The sequence below is a fragment of the Dendropsophus ebraccatus genome, chromosome 10 (assembly GCF_027789765.1).
Source record: "Dendropsophus ebraccatus isolate aDenEbr1 chromosome 10, aDenEbr1.pat, whole genome shotgun sequence".
Classification (NCBI taxonomy): Eukaryota; Metazoa; Chordata; class Amphibia; order Anura; family Hylidae; genus Dendropsophus; species Dendropsophus ebraccatus.
The window spans coordinates 8,113,772-8,138,358 of record NC_091463.1 but is presented as its reverse complement, the minus strand read 5'-3'; the positions used below and the strand labels follow the sequence as shown (position 1 = coordinate 8,138,358).

At 47.3% G+C, this 24,587-nt stretch overlaps 1 protein-coding gene across 3 annotated transcripts in view; it reads right to left on the bottom strand.

The window, feature by feature from the left end:
• Nucleotides 1-24,587, bottom strand: part of LOC138766263 (dual specificity testis-specific protein kinase 2-like) — a 27,674-nt gene extending 3,087 nt beyond the window's left edge. Inside the window, exons 1-4 of one of the 3 annotated variants that reach the window (XM_069943715.1) lie at nucleotides 24,476-24,587; nucleotides 9,564-9,754; nucleotides 1,988-2,109; nucleotides 1,602-1,650 (exon numbers count right to left, since the gene is read on the bottom strand). In XM_069943715.1, coding sequence (XP_069799816.1) covers nucleotides 1,602-1,650; nucleotides 1,988-2,109; nucleotides 9,564-9,754; nucleotides 24,476-24,572 — 459 coding nt within the window. In that variant the 5' untranslated portion in view covers nucleotides 24,573-24,587. Of the gene's footprint in view, nucleotides 1-1,601; nucleotides 1,651-1,987; nucleotides 2,110-9,563; nucleotides 9,755-18,241; nucleotides 18,553-22,415; nucleotides 22,518-24,475 lie in introns of those variants that run through there. The other 2 variants (XM_069943716.1, XM_069943717.1) reach the window with 2 other exon arrangements.

Here is a 24,587-nt window from a genome sequence, read left to right as displayed (position 1 = left end):
CCACCGCACTGCCTCCCGCCCCATAGGCGTACTGTCCTTAGATGTCAGTACGCCTGTGGGGCTGGGGGCAGTGTTGGCCTGGCCCACGGCTGTTACGCACTCTCTGGGGATGTCCCGGGGATTCCCCAGCAGAGCGCGCACCACAGACCTCAGTGTACGCCGCCGGCCCGCTCTACCGGAAGTACAGGCCGGCGGCGTACACTGAGGTCACTGAAGCGCGCTCTGCTGGGGAATCCCTGGGATATCCCCAGAGAGCGCGTGTCAGCCGGGGGCCGGACCGACAGGAGAAAAGAAGAAGACAGGCGCGGCGGGGGAGCGAGGTGCTAGGTGAGTTGTGGGTTGTTTGTTTTTTTGTCTGGTGGCCATCTATAAGGGGAGAGAGCACTGGGGGGCTATATACTCCTGGGCGAAGCTCACAGGGGGCTATATACTACTGGGGGGAGCTCACAGGGGGCTATATACTACAGGGGGAGAGCACAGGGGGCTATATACTACTGGGGGGATCTCACGGGGGGCTATATACTACTTGGGGAGAACACAGGGGGGCTATATACTACTGGGGGAAGCTCACAGGGGGGCTATATACTAATGGGGGGAGCTCGCAGGGGGCTATATACTACTGGGGGAGCTCGCAGGGGGCTATATACTACAGGGGGAGAGCACAGGGGGCTATATACTACTGGGGGTAGCTCACAGGGGGCTATATACTACTGGGGGTAGCTCACAGGGGGCTATATACTACTGGGGGTAGCTCACAGGGGGCTATATACTACTGGGGGGAGCTCACAGAGGGCTATATACTACTGGGAGGAGCTCACAGGGGGCTATATACTACAGAGGAAGAGCACACAGGGGGGCTATATACTACTGGGGGAGCAACAGGGGGCTATACACTACTGGGGGAGAGCTCACAGGGGGCTAGATACTACTAGGGGAGAGCTCACAGGGGGGCTATACACTACTGGGGGAGCAGCAGGGGGGGTTATATATTACCAGGGCAGTCACCCCCTTTGAACCTAATATCAAAGGCCTGGTGAGAGAGAAAAAATGCCAGTTTTCCCGCTAATAAGCAGCAATTCTGTATGTAAATAGTTGAACGTTTGTGAAAATTAACAAAACACGTTTCCTACTGATGTTCAGCTCGGACCTTCACCTGACAATAGACCCCGGTAAGTGGACCTTCACTAAAAGTTGTTGAGTACCCCTGGTCTATAACATGTTTTTGGCTGGGTTCACACTACGTTTTTTTTTCCATCCATTTTCGTAAAAAAAAAAAAAATGGACTAAATAAATGGTTGCATTTGTGTGCATCCAGTTTGATCTGTTTTTCTATTGACTTCTATTATAAAAAAAAAAAAAGGATTAAAACTTACAAAAAACATGGTTGACCACATTTTGTGTACGTTAAAAAAAACTGTTTTTTGTTTTTTTTTAAATAATCAATGATAATAATCATTGCATGAAGTGAATGGAAAAACAAATCAAAATGGATGCACACAAATGCAAAAACATGGTGTGAACGCAGCCTTGGGGGGTGGGGTGGGGGAAGGCAGTGACAATTTCTTACTGTGTAAATGCACAGGACACAGTCAGACATTTACCTCCAGAATGGGGTACAGCTTCTCGTCCTTTACACATATCCCGAGATACCTGAAAAATAACAAGAAGGATGGTTATAAAAAGTTCAGCTCGCTATACTATCAGCGTGGGCGAGGTTTCTTTCCTTGGAGAAATCTCTCAGCATGTAAGCCTGATGTAACCACCAGCTGCCACTAGAGGGAGCCAGCACCACACGCTATGAAGAGCAGCGCAGGATGGGGCTCCTTCTGTTAGGGTTCTAGGCTCTGATGTGTTTGGGTTATACTGGACAGGATGCGACTGTAACAAACCCTCAGCTATGAGACATACGAGATATATGAGGGTTTCCAGCACTTAGTCTATTAGAAAGCAGACAATGGAATAAGAATTCAGCCCACTATATACTGACCTGACAATGTTGGGATGAGAGAGTTTCTGCAGGAGGGAGATTTCTCGGACGATCCCCTCCTCATCCACCTCATTCTTATAGATCTTCACCACCATGCTCTTAGAGCCGGCACCATGAGACACCTGCAGCAGGAAGAGGATATCATCAGTCACCAAACAGGATGCGCTGTGACTAGAAAAAGACGGCCATTGTCCACTAACTGTCCCTTTAAGAAGACGGCCATCATCCACTAACTGTCCCTTTAGAAGACGCCTATCATCCACTAACTGTCCCTTTAAGAAGACGCCTATCATCCACTAACTGTCCCTTTAAGAAGATGCCCATTGTCCACTAACTATCCCTTTAAGAAGACACCCATCGTTAACCAACTGTCCCTTTAAGAAGACGGCCACTACCCACTAACTGTCCCTTTAAGAAGATGCCCATTGTCCACTAACTATCCCTTTAAGAAGATGCCCATTGTCCACTAACTATCCCTTTAAGAAGATGGCCATCGTCCACTAACTGTCCCTTTAAGAAGATGCCCATTGTCCACTAACTGTCCCTTTAAGAAGATGCCCATTGTCCACTAACTATCCCTTTAAGAAGATGGCCATCGTCCACTAACTATCCCTTTAAGAAGACACCCATCGTTAACCAACTGTCCCTTTATGAAGATGGCCATTACCCACTAACTGTCCCTTTAAGATGATGTCTATTGTCCACTAACTGTCCCTTTAAGAAGACGCCCATCACCCACTCTCTGCGGTCCTGTGTGCTGGTGACATACAATAGACAGAGCTGCTACTCAGGAGCCTGGGAAAGCTGGGTGACAGACTTCCGGGGCAGATGTAAGGGAGTGGAGGATGCTGGGAGATCTCGGAGTCTCCGGGCAGTGTGTGTGTGATGTGGACTCTCCCTAATAATACAGACACTGTTCTTCATTGAACAAGGGCCACAACAAACAGGAGAGGAAAGTGCGCAACCAAAATATCCTCCCCACAATGCGGTGATGTAACCGAGCGGCATAACAATGGTCTGAGTGTTACCCAGACGCCCAGTGTGACCGGCTGCTGCACTCTCCTCCATACTTTACACTGTAGCTCAGCAGGAGATGGCGCCACAACTGTCCATGGGCCGTGTTCGGTATTGCAGCTGTAGTCACGTGTATATATGATACCATTCAGGGCAGCCATGTTTGTCTAGTCCTGGATGACCCCTTTAAATGCGGTGTCCGGCAGGTACAGGATACATTGTGCTTCCCAGGGACACGCGAAGGATGTGGCGGAGGACACGACCGGGGCAGGAAGAACACTCTGTACCCATCCTTAGAGGGCAACTAACAGAGCGACACGTTTCCTGCCTCCAGGAGGACACCATGTCACCTACACAGCAGCGGTGGGGTCAGGACTTATCCTCTATAACTCATTCCTGTTCCTGGGAAAGCTGAGTGCAAGCTGGGACCAACCAATATGGCCGCCACTACAGACAGGATGAGAACCCCGCTATGTATCACATTACAGGGAGCGGAGAGATGACTCCTGTCTCCTCATCCGGCTCTCTCCTCTTCTGTGTGTCGGTCATCACATTCACCATATACACATCTTAAAGGGGTTATCCAGCCTCAAAAAACATGGCCGCTTTCCTCCAGAATCATCACCACTCTTGTCTTCAGGTTGGGTGGGGGCTTTGCAGCTCAGTTCCATTGAAGTGAATGGAGGTGAGTTGTATCAGCACACAGAGCCTGAGGACAGGGGTGGCGCTGTTGTTGCAGGAAAGTAGCTGTGCTTTAGCTAATCCTGGATAACCCCTTTAATAAATATGAATTTTACTTTCCTGTCAGGATCTGCCCTGAAGTGACAAGTATACAGGAGGAGGAAGCCGCCGCCGCCGCCGCCCGCGTCCTGGAACACGTAACATGTCACCTTCCGTGCGGTGCAGACGTCCGTCATATATACAGACCATCTGTGCCACAGCCAGCAGCGCAGCTCCACCCTGACCTCTGTGCTACACATACAGTATATAGTACAGCCCGTGTATCTAAGAGAGGGGCAAATCACAGCCAGTGTATCTAAGCAAGAGGCAAATCACAGCCCATGTATCTAAGCGAGAGGCAAATCACAGCCCATGTATCTAAGAGAGGGGCAAATCACAGCCCATGTATCTAAGAGAGAGGCAAATCACAGCCCGTGTATCTAAGAGAGGGGCAAATCACAGCCCATGTATCTAAGAGAGGGGCAAATCACAGCCCATGTATCTAAGAGAGGGAGGCAAATCACAGCCCATGTATCTAAGAGAGGGGCAAATCACAGCCCATGTATCTAAGAGAGGGGCAAATCACAGCCCGTGTATCTAAGAGAGGGGCAAATCACAGCCCATGTATCTAAGAGAGAGGCAAATCACAGCCCGTGTATCTAAGAGAGGGGCAAATCACAGCCCGTGTATCTAAGAGAGGGGCAAATCACAGCCCGTGTATCTAAGAGAGGGGCAAATCACAGCCCGTGTATCTAAGAGAGGGGCAAATCACAGCCAGTGTATCTAAGCAAGAGGCAAATCACAGCCCATGTATCTAAGCGAGAGGCAAATCACAGCCCATGTATCTAGGAGAGGGGCAAATCACAGCCCGTGTATCTAAGAGAGGGGCAAATCACAGCCCGTGTATCTAAGAGAGGGGCAAATCACAGCCAGTGTATCTAAGCAAGAGGCAAATCACAGCCCATGTATCTAAGCGAGAGGCAAATCACAGCCCATGTATCTAGGAGAGGGGCAAATCACAGCCCATGTATCTAAGAGAGGGGCAAATCACAGCCCATGTATCTAAGAGAGGGGCAAATCACAGCCCGTGTATCTAAGAGAGGGAGGCAAATCACAGCCCATGTATCTAAGAGAGGGGCAAATCACAGCCCATGTATCTAAGCGAGAGGCAAATCACAGCCAGTGTATCTAAGAGAGGGGCAAATCACAGCCCATGTATCTAAGCGAGAGGCAAATCACAGCCCATGTATCTAAGCGAGAGGCAAATCACAGCCCATGTATCTAAGCAAGAGGCAAATCACAGCCCGTGTATCTAAGAGAGAGGCAAATCACAGCCCATGTATCTAAGCGAGAGGCAAATCACAGCCCGTGTATCTAAGAGAGAGGCAAATCACAGCCCATGTATCTAAGTGAGAGGCAAATCACAGCCCATGTATCTAAGCGAGAGGCAAATCACAGCCCATGTATCTAAGCGAGAGGCAAATCACAGCCCGTGTATCTAAGCGAGAGGCAAATCACAGCCCACTGTCACTGTCTGCTGATTGGTCAATATTTAAGCTTGTCATTTGTTACACCATCTGCTGAATCAGTGTATCTAATGGTGCGTTTACACGTAACGATCGTGCGAATTTGCGCGATAACGATCGGATTTGAACGATAATCGTACGTGTAAACGCAGCGAACGATCAAACGACGAACGAGAAATCGTTTATTTTGATCTTTCAACATGTTATCAAATCGTCATTCGCAAAAAATTTGCAGATCGTTCCATGTGAACAGTCGTTCGCCGATTTAACCATGTGTAAGATAGGCTTAAGGATCGCAAAACGAATTTTCCGTACGTTTTATTGACCGTATAAACGCTGTTATGAAAACAAAATCGTTAATCGTACGATTGGGCCAATTATCGTTTCGTGTAAACGCACCATTAGCCTATTATGTGTATCTGAGCTTATCATGTTTAATACTGTCTGCAATATCTACACCCATCCTGTGGAATACTATTTACCAAAATTAAAGAGGTTGTTCACCAAAAAAAAAAAAAAAGAAAGAAATTCTTTCAAAACTACGGGTCTCAGCAAGTGCCAGAGATTATCTCCAGTCTTCCAGTACTTATCAGCTGCTGTATGTCCTGAAGGAATTATTATTATTCTATTATTATAGGTATTATTTTCAGTCTGGAGAGCAGGAGAGGTTTTCTATGGGGATTTGCTGCTGCTCTGGACAGTTCCTGACATGGACAGAGGAGGCAGCAGAGAGACCTGTGTCAGACTGGAAAGAGTACACCACTTCCTGCAGGACATACAACAGCTGATAAGTGCTGGAAGACAGAGATTTGTAATTTCCTTCTATTAAAAAATCTTGACACTTTATGGTAGCAGTTTTTTTTGTGAACTACCCTAAGCCTATAAGTATAATGTTGCCAGTAGATCTGTGTATCTAAGTCAATGAGGTGTGATACTACCCCAGCACTACAATCTGTTACAGCGCCTCTACGTCTCCAGTAACAATCTGACCATGTAACTAGGTAACGTCAGAGAGGTAATATAAGTGGCGGGTGATACAGATGACGCAGACGGCGCCATCTTCCTCCATCTCTATCAATCATTTATGGGGGATCAGAGAGCGGTCATCTCCCAGCTTTCCCAGACTCCTGAGCACATTTTTGTAGTGATACAGTCCCAGACTAATAATCATAGTACTATATAGCAGCATTCACCAACTCGAGGCTCTACAGCTGATGCAAAACTACAACTCCCAGCAAACCCAGACAGCCTTTGCCTGTGAGTTCTTGCTGGGAGTTGTAGTTATGCACCAGCTGGAGATCCGCCGGTTTATAAACATTGTTACATTTAATAGATGATAACAAAACCAGTGGGAGCGGTGGTCCTGGTGGCCATGCTGCTGGTCACCCAGCTTTCCCAGGAGCAGATACACCAGGTGTTATATCCTTTATGGCCATCAGGTGGCAGTAGCGCTGCCTCCTCCTCCTCCTCTGCCCATTGTTTGGCCAGGACCGTTACACCCGGCTTGTGTTACACCTGGGGACAGAACACGATGCTGCGGGCGGCCTGAATGGCGACAATTAATATTTCAGCAGCGTCAGATCTCGACTTACCGTCCACGTCACCCTCCAGTTATCACATCCCATAACACGCTGCCCCCCATTATCACATCCCATAACACGCAGCCCCCCTTACCTGCCCCCCCATTATCACATCCCATAACACGCTGCCCCCCTTACCTGCCCCCCCATTATCACATCCCATAACACGCAGCCCCCCTTACCTGCCCCCCCATTATCACATCCCATAACACGCAGCCCCCCTTAACTGCCCCCCCATTATCACATCCTATGACACACTGCCCCCCTTACCTGCCCCCCCATTATCACATCCCATAACACACTGCCCCCCTTACCTGCCCCCCCATTATTACATCCCATAACACGCTGCCCCCCCTCACCGCCCCCATTATCACATCCCATAACACGCTACCCCCCTTACCGCCCCCATTATCACATCCCATAACACGCTACCCCCCTTACCGCCCCCATTATCACATCCCATAACACGCTACCCCCCTTACCGCCCCCATTATCACATCCCATAACACGCTGCACCCCCATTATCACATCCCATAACACGCTGCCCCCCCATTATCACATCCTATGACACACTGCCCCCCTTACTTGCCCCCCATTATCACATCCCATAACACGCTGCCCCCCTTACCTGCCCCCCCATTATCACATCCTATGACACACTGCCCCCCTTACCTGCCCCCCCATTATCACATCCCATAACACGCTGCCCCCCTTACCTGCCCCCCCATTATCACATCCTATGACACACTGCCCCCCTTACCTGCCCCCCCATTATCACATCCCATAACACGCTGCCCCCCCTCACCGCCCCCATTATCACATCCCATAACACACTACCCCCCTTACCGCCCCCCATTATCACATCCCATAACACGCTGCCCCTCTTACCGCCCCCCATTATCACATCCCATAATACGCTGCCCCCCCATTATCACATCCTATGACACACTGCCCCCCTTACCTGCCCCCCCATTATCACATCCCATAGCACGCTGCCCCCCTTACCTGCCCCCACATTATCACATCCCATAACACGCTGCCCCCCCTCACCGCCCCCATTATCACATCCCATAACACGCTGCCCCCCTTACCGCCCCCATCACATCCCATAACACGCTGCCCCCCCATTATCACATCCCATAACACGCTGCCCCCCTTACCGCCCCCATCACATCCCATAACACGCTGCCCCCCCATTATCACATCCCATAAGAGGCTGCCCCCCTCACCACCCCCCCATTATCACATCCCATAGCACGCTGTCCCCCTTACCATCCCCCCATTATCACATCCCATAGCACGCTGCCCCCCCTCACCGCCCCCATTATCACATCCCATAACACGCTGTCCCCCTTACCATCCCCCCATTATCACATCCCATAACACGCTGCCCCCCATTATCACATCCCATAACACGCTGCCCCCCATTATCACATCCCATAGCACGCTGTCCCCCTTACCATCCCCCCATTATCACATCCCATAGCATGCTGCCCCCCTCACCACCCCCCCATTATCACATCCCATAGCACGCTGCCCCCCTTACTTGCCCGTCCCCCCCCATTATCACCTCCTGTACGCGCACGCCACCCGCGTCACCCACACGGCTTCGGGCAGAGATTAATCATTAAACGCCACCACTGCCAAGATAAACAGAGGAGACTCCCATCCACAACCTGCGCAGGACTCACCTTGGTTTATTCATTAAAGAAAATCTGTTTCTGGAAAAGTTGGGTGACATACAAACATGGCCGCCATGACAGCCCACCCTCCAGGATGTCACTCATCACCAGCATTGGTATGGTAGTAGGGGAGTTTACCAAACTATAATCAGGAAAATGTGCCTTTCAGGGGCCCAGGAAAGCTGGGGGATGACAAGTGTGGGGTCTGGAGAGGGTCTGCACATTCCTTAGAGTCACGCCAAGCCTCCTAGTGTAGGAATATAATGCAAAGACTGCAGCAAAGACTGACACTACAACACGGCACAGCAGAGGCGGGAGGGGAGGAGGAGCTACAATGTTGCAGATAAGGTCTGCCAGGCACTTCTTTACATCAGCTGTCTCAGAAGGGAGGGGGGAGGAGGGGGAGACAGAGAGAAAAGCTCACACACTGATTTTTGTGTCTTCAGCAGAAAGCAGCAGCTGAGAACTGGTGGAAGGAGACTGAATAGATAATAACAAGTATTGAGGGAATTGTTAGCCTCACCATGGGCAGCAACATATCAAAAGTTATGTGTCAGTGGAATACCCCTTTAAGATGGCAAGGGACTATATACAGAGATATTGGAAAATTAGACTGGCTTTGACGCCTCACACTGTACTATTCCATCAGCTGCGTCCCCCTGAAGAGGTGGATGAGGGGCGTGCACCTCCACAACTGGTTAGTGTAATCCTCTTAGTAGCTCTTAGATGCCTATTTCTCAATTGGTTATCGGCCTCCCCTCCTGATCTTCCCTTAGTTATATCACAACTAAAACTATTCTTTGGGGTGGATCGTATTGATGCTGAAAGACATAAGAAGAGAGGCACTAAGAAATTCTTCCAGAAATGGAGAACATTCCGTATTGCACACTACGACACTCAAGAAATTGTGAACATAGTTCGCCCATTCGGCCTAACGGAGTGGTACTGTAAGGCGGACATTGCCAACACCCTAGGGCCCCTAAGGTTACCGCCTTCGTCAAGAGGCCACGAGTAGTCCTGCCACTTTCATCCAGAAACATGGGGGGGCACTTACTTTATATACTTTAGAGAAGAATCCACTTCCGATTGGCTCCGCACTGAAGCTCTCCCAAAATTCCAACTTCCTGACAGCCGTGCGCAGCTTCTGCCACCGATCATCTAGGTAGTAGGCGTCCGAGCACTCGCCATAATATGGGCCGGGGCTGGCCGGCTCAGGAGGGAAAAGCCCCGACTCACACATGGTCACTGAAAGACAAGGGCAAGAGTTATATTGGAGGCAACACCCCCGCTGCTGGTGAGGGAGCAGTATTATAGTAGTAATATTCCTGTATATAGGGGGCAGTATTATAGTAGTTATATTCCTGTATATAGGGGGCAGTATTATAGTAGTAATATTCCTGTATATAGGGGGCAGTATTATAGTAGTTATATTCCTGTATATAGGGGGCAGTATTATAGTAGTTATATTCCTGTATATAGCAGCAGTATTATAGTAGTTATATCCCTGTATATAGGAGCAGTATTATAGTAGTTATATCCCTGTATATAGGGGCAGTATTATAGTAGTTATATTCCTGTATATAGGGGGCAGTATTATAGTAGTTATATTCCTGTATATAGGGGCAGTATTATAGTAGTAATATTCCTGTATATAGGGGGCAGTATTATAGTAGTTATATTCCTGTATATAGGGGGCAGTATTATAGTAGTTATATTCCTGTATATAGGGGGCAGTATTATAGTAGTTATATTCCTGTATATAGGGGCAGTATTATAGTAGTTATATTCCTGTATATAGGGGCAGTATTATAGTAGTAATATTCCTGTATATAGGGGGCAGTATTATAGTAGTTATATTCCTGTATATAGGGGGCAGTATTATAGTAGTTATATTCCTGTATATAGCAGCAGTATTATAGTAGTTATATCCCTGTATATAGGAGCAGTATTATAGTAGTTATATCCCTGTATATAGGGGGCAGTATTATAGTAGTTATATTCCTGTATATATGAGCAGTATTATAGTAGTTATATTCTTGTATATAGGAGCAGTATTATAGTAGTTACATTCCTGTATATAGGAGCAGTATTATAGTAGTTATAGTCCTGTATATAGGAGCAGTATTGTAGTAGTTATATTCCTGTATATAGGAGCAGTATTATAGTAGTTATAGTCTTGTACATAGGGGGCAGTATTATAGTAGTTATATTCCTGTATATAGGAGCAGTATTATAGTAGTTATATTCTTGTATATAGGGGGCAGTATTATAGTAGTTATATTCCTGTATATAGGGAGCAGTATTATAGTAGTTATATCCCTGTATATAGGAGCAGTATTATAGTAGTTATATTCCTGTATATAGGGGGCAGTATTATAGTAATTATATTCCTGTATATAGGAGCAGTATTATAGTAGTTATATTCCTGTATATAGGAGCAGTATTATAGTAGTTATATCCCTGTATATAGCAGCAGTATTATAGTAGTTATATTCCTGTATATAGGAGCAGTATTATAGTAGTTATATTCTTGTACATAGGAGCTGTATTATAGTAGTTATATTCCTGTATATAGGAGCAGTATTATAGTAGTTATATCCCTGTATATAGGGGGCAGTATTATAGTAGTTATAGTCTTGTACATAGGGGGCAGTATTATACGCTAGTAGTTATATTCCTGTACATAGAATAGCGGCAGTTATACAGTTAATCCTCTCAGGACTGTAATATGGGAGGTTTTGCATTATATGGCTATTACAATCTCTGATAGAAGGATGTGATATTAAGACAGACGCTTTCGCAAATATTTCAAGTAACACAAGAGATCGGCATCTTCTGCATTCCATGGTAAAGAAAAAAAAAAACAATAAAAGCACACATGGTCACTAAGTAGAAAAGAAACGATTCCAGCCGCTCACAAAGTGTTTGCCATTCAGGATGCTGGTAGTGCTGAGTGATTCCCCTATGGGAGCGGTACTTTTACACTGCATGTCATTGCTCTGGGGATGAATAAGCCCCTTGTTACCATGAAGCGGGCAGTGTGCTGGCATTCCCACCCTCCTCTCGCTGTCTTGTTACCGGGGCGGTTGTGTCACAATGTCATTGTACAGAGGTTTTCACGGCTCGCACCCCCCCCCCTCCCGATTTTGCACCCCCCCCCCCCTCTAGGCCAGTAAACAAGACTCTCACAATGGTTTAGCGACATCTGCAAAGCGTCACTGATCCCCTTACACAATCGGGCGCTGCGCAGATCCTTTATCATGGGCCCTGTTGGCAGATGCTGCTCCTGGAATAGATAGTTCAGGGGCACAGCCGATGCCAGGAGGCCATGCCAGCAAAAAGTACAATAGTATGGGAGAGGTAGGATCCATAGTCACTGTAACAAACATGTTGTGTGTAAATACGCCGATGGTGACGCACAGATGATTATAGGCCACTGGCGCTACACCTCAGGGTTACCGGCAAGACAATAGGAAAACGGCATCATTGTTTCATAATGCCCAAAAGGGGAAAACAACGTCCACTGATATCAATGCAGGAGGAATCCGATCCCGAATCCGAGTCTATCTGCTCAATGCCAGTAGGGTGGCTAACAAAAGAAAGCCTAACAAAGACAATGCTTTAAGAATTAACAATGTAACGTCATGTATCCGGTGTCGTCCTGCGTTCTCCTGTGCAGCCGAGTCAGAATAAAGCCGATCATGAGAGACGTCCGTCACGGGCACCATCTTTAGGACCCTATAGGGGTCACTTACTTTTCACCCCTATTTAGGGAAAAATCAGGTGTGCTTACAGCATGCAGGACAATGCCACAGGCAGAGGAGATGGCAGTAAATACAACAGCTCTTAGGGTCCTTTAACACAGACAGATTTATCTGACAGATTTTTTTAAGCCAAAGCCAGGAATGAATATGAAAAGAGGTGAAATCTCGGTCTTTTCTTTATGACCTGTTCTCTGTTTACAGTCTGTTGCTGACTTTGGCTTAAAAAATCTGTCAGGTAAATCTGTGTGTGTAAAAGGACCCTAACAGACTTGCTGTGTGGAGAGACAGTCTGCAGCAGCTCTGGGTGAGGAACTAGCGGGAGTGCAGAACAGCTGGGAATCCTAGTGCTGAACAATCGCTCAAAGCTACAGGCTTCTACAGCGATTTTATCCACCTGTTGTTGGAGTTCCCCTTTAAGTTACTAATAAACCAGTCAGGGCAGCAGCCCACTCCTGCATTATGTACATGATTAAAAAAAAGAACAGCAGCAACTTGCTGACAGTTATAAAGAGTACCCCTTGAAAACACGCACAGGAAACCTTCAGCACTCCAGCTGTTGCAAAACTACAATTCCCATGATGACTGGACAGCCAAAGCAAAGTCCATGCATGATGGGAATTGTAGGTTTGCAGCACCTGGGGGCTGGAGGTTCCCCATCCCTGCCTAAAAGGGAAAATGGGAACCAACGAAGTCCATGAACGACCCACGACACGACCCCGGCTGCCTTATAGAAAGAATTGTGTCTTTGTACAGTGCAGAATTCCAGAGACTACAGGATAATGGATGCCATCTCCCCGGTATCCTCCCATCCTATAGGAAGTCCCTGCGAGAGGACGGAGTTAATGAGCCCTCACAGACAAGGATGGGAACCACAAGCCTTCCCAGGTGTGAGACATACGAGGAGGATAGCCGCATGCCTGGTAAGTGATAGTCCGCCATCCTCACCTGTAATACGACACATGATGGGAGACGCGGTGAGTCCCACCGCAGGAGCCGGCACGCAATTCTCATCCAGGGCGTCATCACACCGCCATGAAGAGGTTTCCTCACCAAAATAATAAGAGCAGCTTTATATCCAGCCATCAGCAAAGGCAGGAACAGTCTTAAAGGGACAGTACACCTGCAGACCATCCTTGCCCATGTGGCTCTAGTATATGCAGTCTATTGCTCTCTGTTTTCAGCCATTTGGGCTAAGTGCAGTGTTGCTTGATAGCAGGATGGGGAACCTTCTGCCCTTCAGCTATTGCACTACAATTCCCATCATGCCTCAACAGCCAAAGCTTTTACTGGGTCAATCAGAGAATAAATGCTCAGCTCCGCCCCCTTGACACCTCAAAACATGGCAATTTCTGTTCTTAAAGAGTCAGGTCTCTATGTATCATCTGACCTCTGCTGACTCACATAGGTGAAAATATCATTTCCAGCCCTCTTAGAAAGGACAATCATGGGCCTCAATAGCGCCCTCTACACTCCATCTTTAGTCTAAGAATAATGATGGGTCTGTCTAGTTTCAGACTTGCAACCTCCCTGATCGCTGCTGGAATGGTGCTTACTTTTCAGCAGTGTTGCAAAGTAAATAAAGCATTACTATAAAATCAATGCCTGTTACTTTTTATATTAAAGGGGTTGTCCAGAAAGAAAAATCTTTTAAATCAACCGGTGCCAAAAAGTGCCAGAGATTTGTAATTTACTTCTTCTCCAGTCTACCAGTACTTATCAGTTGCTGTACGTCCTGCAAGAAGTGGAGTATTCTCTCCAGTCTGACACAGTGCTCTCTGCTGCCACCTCTGTCCATGTCAGGAACTATCCTGAGCAGCAGCAAATCCCCATGGAAAACCTCTCCTGCTCTGGACAGTTCCTGACATGGACAGAGGTGGCGGCAGAGAGCACTGCATACAAAAAGAATGCCGCTGTTTGCCAGAAAGCTACTTCTTTTTCTCATCATTGACCATTCCTTTAATGATAAACAGCCGAACCCTGAACCCTAATCTCTATGCAGACCCTTACCCTTCTCCTGATTGATAAAATGGCCGCCACTATTTTGAGCAGTTTCAAAAAGTTTTGAATTCGCTGAAATCCAAAATCCTGGCGATATTCCGAACACATTGAATTCGTTTTGAAGCGATCTGCTCATCTCTAGTTGTTATGACCTCCAATTGGTCAAAGGTTTACAAGTTATTAAATAGTTAATAGGATTATAGGGAAATCTCCGCTTTACTCCAGACTCTCGCCGCCACATTAAGGAATCCTCTTAGGGTGAAGAACACGGTTGTTTCTTTACTATAGTTTCCTGAAGAAGTGGCGGCGGCTGCTGGGAGATGAATGGAAATTTCCTGGAGCGACTCTATAACGGAGGTTATTAGGGCAGAGAATTACAGAAGAGTCTGAGCAGCCAGACATGATGAGTGGATTCAGAGACCGGATTAGTCAGCAAGTAGGGATGGACCGCAGCAGGATTATACCGACCAAGGCCCAGACCGCTGACCTCTGACCTCAGAGACATGGCGGGCATGCTGCCCTCAGCAACCAGTCAGAAGCCATGTTTACCCCCTGACCTGACAGAGACCACCATAGCAACCCACCACACTGGTTTATAGTGCGAGATCCCCCCTCTATGATGTGCACCTGCCCCGGAGGACCTAAGGCACGTATACACTAAGTTATGTCTAGAACTGATGATAGCGATCCATCCGGTGCCATCTCTGTAAGGACATCTGAAAAATGGAGATCTCCAGGTATCCCCGGGACATTGTCTTTATTGATATGAAAACATACTGGGCGTGAACATGTGACTAGGTGTTGATGCTGAGCTGACCGTGCGCAGCCCTCATCATTCACCTTGTGTCATCAGACAAAGTGCGAACCACAGATAAGAGTCTGATAATGAAAGCAAGCAACGTCCACAGGTACTATGACTAAGGAGCCGCCAAGGGCACAAAGAAGGATAATAATATAATAATCAATGTTCATATATGTGGTATAAGAGGTACTGCACCCCGAATCTGACAACACCTCTATATATATAACTACTGAAATAATGCCCGCTATAGACAAGAACTACTATAATACTGCCCCATGTATACAAGGATATAAATGCTACAATATTGCTCCTATATACAAGAATATACTTACTATAATTATCGCCAGACCTGACGAAGCGCGTAATTGCGTAAAAACGTTTGTTGGCTTGCACCCGCTCCTCAGTCTTCCCCCTTCCCTGCAGTGTGTCCACCCAGATCAATAAAAGCATTCCACGGTGATACAGTAGTGAGTGCCCGCTTCTATTTTTCTACATTTACCTATAATTACTATAATACTGCTCCTATATACAGGAATATAACTACCATAATACTGCTCCTATATACAGGAATATAACTACTATAATACTGCCCCTATATACAGGAATATAACTACTATAATACTGCTCCTATATACAGGAATATAACTACCATAATACTGCTCCTATATACAGGAATATAACTACTATAATACTGCTCCTATATACAGTAATATAACTACTATAATACTGCTCCTATATACAGGAATATAACTACTATAATACTGCCCCTATATACAGGAATATAACTACTATAATACTGCTTCTATATACAGGAATATAACTACTATAATACTGCTCCTATATACAGTAATATAACTACTATAATACTGCTCCTATATACAGGAATATAACTACTATAATACTGCCCCCTATATACAGGAATATAACTACTATAATACTGCTTCTATATACAGGAATATAACTACTATAATACTGCTCCTATATACAGGAATATAACTACTATAATCACAATCCAAAGAGAGATAGGAGCGAGCACCAACGCGCATATAGGGTATTAGTGAAGTACTCTGGGTCAGGACTAAGAGTAGAGGACGCATAGGCAGTGGATATTCAGCTGGGTGGAGCATAAAGCTAATAATAAGATAAATCCAATCCAGTCCAAAAAAGAAGAAAGAGCTAGCACTCACCGTTTGCTGAAAAACATTATCCAGTTTATTCGGGGTTCAGTACAGCATGGATCACGGGGAGGGAGGTGGAAGCAGGTGCGTCAAGGCGACAGACTGTTTCACTTGCGCTTGCAAGTTTCGTCAGGCCCACGGACCACCGTGGGCCTGACGAAACTTGCAAGCGCAAGTGAAACAGTCTGTCGCCTTGACGCACCTGCTTCCCCCTCCCTCCCCGTGATCCATGCTGTACTGAACCCCGAATAAACTGGATAATGTTTTTCAGCAAACGGTGAGTGCTAACTCTTTCTTCTTTTTTGGACTGGATAACTACTATAATACTGCTCCTATATAAAGGGATATAACTACTATAATACCGCCCTGAATGGATAATACAGGGCAGAGAACACCTGCAGATTTCCCATGACATGAACTTAGTAACTCAGTTATGCGCCCAAAGTCCACAGTGTTGACACTCACATATCCCCCCTTCCTCCTCTCATCTCTCTCACCTTTGAGCTTTTCCATAGATTAAATGGCCTTATTTATATATGATGTTTTGCCATTTATGCGGTGGGAATAGTTGGGCAGTAATGCTGTATATGCTATACCGCGATCCTCCCTGGTTGTCACCCAGCTTTCCCAGCTATATAGTTTAGGCAGATCTCCCACATTGCAATTAATGGTTTTCATTTGGCTCGGTGTGACTTTGTGGCGCCCTCGGGGTTCAGCGTGATTTATGTCCTGTACATGTTAGCGGTATGGAGCAGACACACCTAGGCAGTAGAAAAGTGGCGTAGCTGGCAGGAAGAAGTGGGGGAGGAAATGTCTGATTTCTCCTCACATATAATAGTTTATCCTCTAGTCACACCCAAAGCTGCAATCACAGGCTGCGGTGTATCATCTGAGCTCCCACAAAGCACTGCAACAAGCGCAGCCCCCCCCCCCCCCCCCCCCCCCCCCCCAAAGTGGAGTTTCCCTTTAAGGAAAGTTCTTCAGCCTGGTCCTGACCTCTGAAATTGCCCCTTGAGGTCTGAATGAATTTTTTTCACCTGCTTCTTAAAGGAAACTCCAGGAATGAAAAGGTTAAAAATTCTCACAGATAAGACTTTCCATTAAATAAATGAATCATCATCTGCAGCCGCAGAGCGTCGCAGCGATCAGCAGCCAGCAGCACGCCCACCTCTCCTGCAGTGAGCGAGAACACCATCCCCGGGACCCTGCCATGTGCCTTGTTATCAAACATATGACAGAACTATATGGCCGACACAGGGGAAAGGTCAAGCAATACTTGGCTCCGCCCACAGCGCCTAAGTGCCTCACTGATCCTGTAACTCTGGGGTCACCTAACACTGGGATCAGACATGAGAGCTACACACCTTATACTACAGGAGCAGCTATCACTGCTGACAACCAGCCTGTATGCATGTGTATAGAGAGGTAGTCACAGCCCCGCCCCCTGGATGACATCACTGATATAGTACAATGACATAAGTTCCACACACCTTATACTACAGGAGCAGCTATTACTGCTGAAAAACAGCTTGTATATTATGTGTATATAGAGGTAGTCACAGCCCCGCCCCTGCATATAATGTGTATAGAGAGATAGTCACAGCTCCGCCCCCTAGGTGACATCACTGTTATAATATAATGACGTGATCAGCTAAAAGGTAGCAGCCATATTAGTTTTCACCCAATTTTTTAAAGGGGTTATCCAGCGCTACAAAAACATGGCCTACTGTTGTCTCCAGATTGGGTGGGGTTTTGAAACTCCGTTCCATTGAAGTAAATGGAGCTTAATTGCAAACCGCACCTGAACTGAAGACAACAGTAGGGGGAAAAGTGGCCATGTTTTTGTAGCGCTGGATAACCCCTTAAAAAAACAAAGAGAACCAGAAAAGATGGTTGCCCTTAAAGGGCACGTCCCTCCAGGTAAGTGAGTCACTGCTGGTAACAGGGCCCCTTCACAAGGATATGGGAAGTTGTACTGTGCGTCACTGACCTCATTTAGGGTCATGTCGGTGATGTCACCAGTGTGGTCTCCAGCTCTCCTTGTGTGAATGTGTCGCCTCCTGTGCCCGGGCTCACCGCCATCTCCTTCCGTGTAACCGCCACATTCTTCATGGGTCGTAAATCACGGCGTGTCACAATTACACATCAGGAGAGGAGAATGGAGGCTGATCGGACACAGAGATGCTACTAAAATCCTTGTTGTGTTATCTGTTCTTGGGAAAGCTGGGTGTCCGTATATAGAGGCCATATTGGTTGTCACTCAGCTGAGGCCTGGGCTCAAAACAAGCCTTGTTGCCAGTAATAGAACCAGAAATAGAAGCTGAGATTAAGTGGTTGCTATGGGCAACCAATCAACTCTATAGGGGTCCCTATGTGTCCCCTGCTGCATAGCCAGTCGTGTCTGCTATTCAGGAGCAGCTTTAATGGCGGCCATATTGGCTGTCAAACACCTGAGGCCTATGTTCAGAAGAAGCCTTGTTGCCCATAGCAACCAGTCACAGTGCAGCTTAAATGGGTTATCCAGCGCTACCAGGGTTTTTGTTGCGGCCGCTATCAGAGCCATAGAGATACAATAAGACTATACTCCATCTACATCGCTCCTGATGAATGCGAACCACAGGAAACGCGTTGAGCGTAAGGAGTCTTGGACTGGCCTAAGGACTGGTAATAACTGCTGCTGAAGGACTACTGAATCACGGTAAAACCCTGCATCATTTACCTGCTGGCATCGGACTTACTGTTATCGGCCTAGGTATGAGCATTATGGGACCTGTAGTCCTGTCACTGTGAGAGACTATATATATATATATACCAGCCCTACAGGTCATGTCATTATTGCACACAAGGGTACAGTGCAGCACCAAAACGTGCACATTTATCTACGCAGTACTATACACTGTAAATAAATTTCACTTGTTTCAGCAAGAAGTTTTCATTTTCCACATTTGTTTTGTTTTTGATGAACTTTATGAAAACCAATGAAGTATTTATGAAATAGTAATAATCTTTAACTGCGTACACCGCACATCTCATTACTATAGTGTATATTTAGTCCTAATTTTAGCCGTGATAGCTGCGGCCTGATGCCTTGTGGGCGAGGCCAAAACCCTAATAACAGGTCCCTGGACCTAATGAGAGACCAAACTCACGACAGTGCCCTGTAATCCCCGAGCCGGCGGCTGAGACCACACAGATTGCTGAGGGGACCCCACGTGCAGAGCGCCAAAGGGAGCCCGCACACAGATCGCAGAGGGGACCCCGCACGCAGATAGCAGAGGGGACCCTGCATGCAGAGCACCAAAGGGGACCCCGCACGCAGATCGCAGAGGGGACCCCGCACGCAGATCGCAGAGGGGACCCCGCACGCAGATCGCAGAGGGGACCCTGCACGCAGATCGCAGAGGGGACCCCGCACGCAGATCGCAGAGGGGACCCCGCACGCAGATCGCAGAGGGGACCCTGCATGCAGAGCACCAAAGGGACCCCGCACGCAGATCGCAGAGGGGACCCTGCATGCAGAGCGCCAAAGGGACCCCGCACGCAGATCGCAGAGGGGACCCTGCACGCAGATCGCAGAGGGGACCCCGCACGCAGATCGCAGAGGGGACCCCGCACGCAGATCGCAGAGGGGACCCCGCACGCAGATCGCAGAGGGGACCCCGCACGCAGATCGCAGAGGGGACCCTGCATGCAGAGCACCAAAGGGACCCCGCACACAGATCGCAGAGGGGACCCCGCACACAGATCGCAGAGGGGACCCCGCACACAGATCGCAGAGGGGACCCCGCACACAGATCGCAGAGGGGACCCCGCACACAGATCGCAGAGGGGACCCCGCACACAGATCGCAGAGGGGACCCCGCACACAGATCGCAGAGGGGACCCCGCACACAGATCGCAGAGGGGACCCCGCACACATTGGACAAAATACATGGGGGGGGGGGGATGTGAAAAACTTCCTTGAGAACAAATTAGAGAGAGAGTATAACAATAGGTGAGTGAGATGTGACCCTCAATGCTTATAAACACCTCAAGCAGCGATGAGGAACCTGCCGCCCTCCAGCTTCTACAAAACTACAATTCCCACCATGCCTGGACAGCCAAGACAAAGCAACCTACAGCTTTATACAGGCAGCTATATACGGGCAGCTATATACAGGCTGAGATATACGGGCAGCTATATACAGGCTGAGATATACGGGCAGCTATATACAGGCTGAGATATACGGGCAGCTATATACAGGCTGAGATATATGGGCAGCTATATACAGGCTGAGATATACGGGCAGCTATATACAGGCTGAGATATACGGGCAGCTATATACAGGCTGAGATATACGGGCAGCTATATACGGGCAGCTATATACAGGCTGAGATATACGGGCAGCTATATACAGGCTGAGATATACGGGCAGCTATATACAGGCTGAGATATATGGGCAGCTATATACAGGCTGAGATATAAGGGCAGCTATATACAGGCTGAGATATACGGGCAGCTATATACAGGCTGAGATATACAGGCAGCTATATACGGACAGAGATATACAAGCAGCTATATACGGACACAGATATACGGGCAGCTATATACCGGCACAGATATACATGCAGTGATATACGGGCACAGATATACGAGCAAAGATATACGGGCACAGATATACGAGCAAAGATATACGGGCACAGATATACGAGCAAAGATATACGGGCACAGATATACGAGCAAAGATATACGGGCACAGATATATAAGCAGCTATATACGGGCACAGATATACAAGCAGCTATATACATGCAGCTATATACGGGCACAAATATACAAGCAGCTATATACAAGCACAAATATACAAGCAGCTATATACTGGCACAGATATACAGGCAGCTATATACGGGCAGCTACATGCCATAATCTTTACATATTACAGAGTGTATCACAAGGTACCGCAGCCCAGTATATAATCTACCACTGTGGGCACTGGCACAACATACCACAACCTATTACATCATATACTTTATGTTCTGATCCCCGCCATACTACAAGACCTCTGCTTGCTGCCAGTGAATGGAATAGATTACAGTTATACAATATATGTATATATTTTTTACTTTAAACTTGGAGACGTAAACCTCTTACTTCTCACAGCAAGGGGTTTGTTACCATGCATTCCTGATATACCGCTATAATGTATCCAGCACATATAACACTGCCCTGATATACCGCTATAATGTATCCAGCACATATAACACTGCCCTGATATACCGCTATAATGTATCCAGCACATATAACACTGCCCTGATATACCGCTATAATGTATCAGTGCAGGTGACACGTATCTGTCTGTTGTCCTGGGCTGTTTACACCAGATACAATTGTGACAACCCCGCCGCTGTGAGAAGTGTTAGCTTCCTGTATGTGTGTATGTATATATATATATATATATATATATATATATATATATATATATATATATATATATATATATATTACTGCTGTATTCCCATGTCGGACCGCGCCATGTGCGTCTCCTTATATTATTACGGTTGGATGATGGGATCTGTGGAGGAGATTATGATGGGATCTGTGGAGGAGATTGTGATGGGATCTGTGGAGGAGATTGTGATGGGATCTGTGGAGGAGATTGTGATGGGATCTGTGGAGGAGATTGTGATGGGATCTGTGGAGGAGATTGTGATGGGATCTGTGGAGGAGACTATGATGGGATCTGTGGAGGAGATTGTGATGGGATCTGTGGAGGAGATTATGATGGGATCTGTGGAGGAGATTGTGATGGGATCTGTGGAGGAGACTATGATGGGATCTGTGGAGGAGATTGTGATGGGATCTGTGGAGGAGATTATGATGGGATCTGTGGAGGAGATTCGCCGGCTCAGCAGATCAATGCACTGAACTCTGGAAACAGCTGAAGATGCAGAAACTGATGTGTGAACTGTGACCTGCAGGGTGATTCAGCTCCATTCACTCATCAGTGGACTCCATCTACAGAACTACAACCCCCAGCATTCCCTGACCATGGTAATCACAAGAAGCAGCAGTACACATACAGACCCACCAGCCTAAAGGGGAACCTGCCATCCCCCACACAAGCCGCAGGGGCCCCCCACCCCCATAGAGCACTGAGGGAGAGAGGACAGGGGGCAGTATACTCACTGGAGCCAGGAGCCCGGGATCAGAGCCCTGCAGGAGGATCGCAGCTCCCAGCACGGCGCCCGCACATCCTCTGACTGCTCTGCCGGCACCGGCTGCGGGCTCACACCGCTCCAGCGCCCCTGGCGGCACACTGCGGAACTGCACCCTCTACACTACACGGTAAGCGAGTCCAGCGCCCCTGGCGGCACACTGCGGAACTGCACCCTCTACACTACACGATAAGCGAGTCCAGCGCCCCTGGCGGCACACTGCGGAACTGCACCCTCTCCACACTATAGCGCCCCTACCGGCCGTACTGGAGAGCTACAATCACAAGAGAGAAACCAGCCACAGGTGTGCGAGGTCTCACAACCTTCTAAAGTAGGAACTAAAGCTGGTGTATCTAAATCTATCATGTGTGATACTGTCTGCTGGGCTGGTGTATCTAAATCTATCATGTGTGATACAGTCTGCTGGGCTGGTGTATCTAATGCTATCAGGTGTGATACAGTCTGATGGGCTGGTGGTGTATCTAATGCTATCAGGTGTGATACTGTATGATGGACTGGTGTATCTAATGCTATCAGGTGTGATACTGTATGATGGGCTGGTGTATCTAATGCTATCAGGTGTGATACAGTCTGCTGGGCTGGTGTATCTAATGCTATCAGGTGTGATACAGTCTGCTGGGCTGGTGTATCTAATGCTATCAGGTGTGATACAGTCTGCTGAGCTGGTGTATCTAAATCTATCATGTGTGATACTGTCTACTGAGCTGCTGTATCTAAGCTTCTTGTGTGTGATATTCCTTGCAGTGCTGCTTTACCTGACTATCCTGTAACTGGTGTATCTATTGCTGGGTTTACACGTAGCGATAATTCACCCGATCGTACGATTAACAATTTCGAAGTAACGATTTTTTTTTAATAATGATCAGCGTTTAGAAAGAGCGATATATCGTATAGAAAAATCGCTTTGCGATCGCGTAATATCTCACACATAGGGTAAATCGGTGAACGACTGTTTACACGGAACGATCTGCGAATTGTTTGCGAACGACGATTTAAGAACATGAAAGATCAAAATGAACGAATTCTCGCTCGTCGTTTGATCGTTCGCTGCGTTTACACGTACGATTATTGTGCAAATTCGATCGTTATTGTGCAAATTTGAACGATAATCGTTCCGTGTAAATGCAGCATAACTCTATCCTGTGCAGTACTGTCTGCTGAGCTGCCATATCTAAGCGAATCAGGTGTGATACAGCCTGCCAAGCTGTGTATCTAATCCTGCCATGTCTGATACAACCTTTTATATGTAAGCCTGTCCTGCGTGATACTGTTTGCTGAGCTGCCATGCTGTGTATCTGATCCTGCCTATCAGTCTATCAGGTATAATACATACTGTATGCTGAACCAGCGTATCTTCCTTATGTGTGATACATCCTGCTGAACTGTGTATCTAAGCTGATGTTATGTAATGCAGCCTGCTGGGCTGTGTATCTAAGCTGATGATATGTGATGCAGCCTGCTGGGCTGTGTATCTAAGCTGATGATATGTGATGCAGCCTGCTGGGCTGTGTATCTAAGCTGATGATATGTGATGCAGCCTGCTGGGCTGTGTATCTAAGCTGATGATATGTGATGCAGCCTGCTGGGCTGTGTATCTAAGCCGATGATATGTGATGCAGCCTGCTGGGCTGTGTATCTAAGCCGATGATATGTGATGCAGCCTGCTGGGCTGTGTATCTAAGCTGATGATATGTGATGCAGCCTGCAGGGCTGTGTATCTAAGCTGATGATATGTGATGCAGCCTGCTGGGCTGTGTATCTAAGCTGATGATATGTGATGCAGCCTGCTGGGCTGTGTATCTAAGCTGATGATATGTGATGCAGCCTGCTGGGCTGTGTATCTAAGCTGATGATATGTGATACAGCCTGCTGGGCTGTGTATCTAAGCTGATGATATGTGATGCAGCCTGCTGGGCTGTGTATCTAAGCTGATGATATGTGATGCAGCCTGCTGGGCTGTGTATCTAAGCTGATGATATGTGATGCAGCCTGCTGGGCTGTGTATCTAACCTCCCATCCTATGTAGCCATTGCTGCTGATCGGAGTGGTTCGGATCTGTCAGTATGTTGGTGTTCGGCAATGTTGGCTGAATCCGGCCGCTCTGCATTTGATTCCCTGCGGC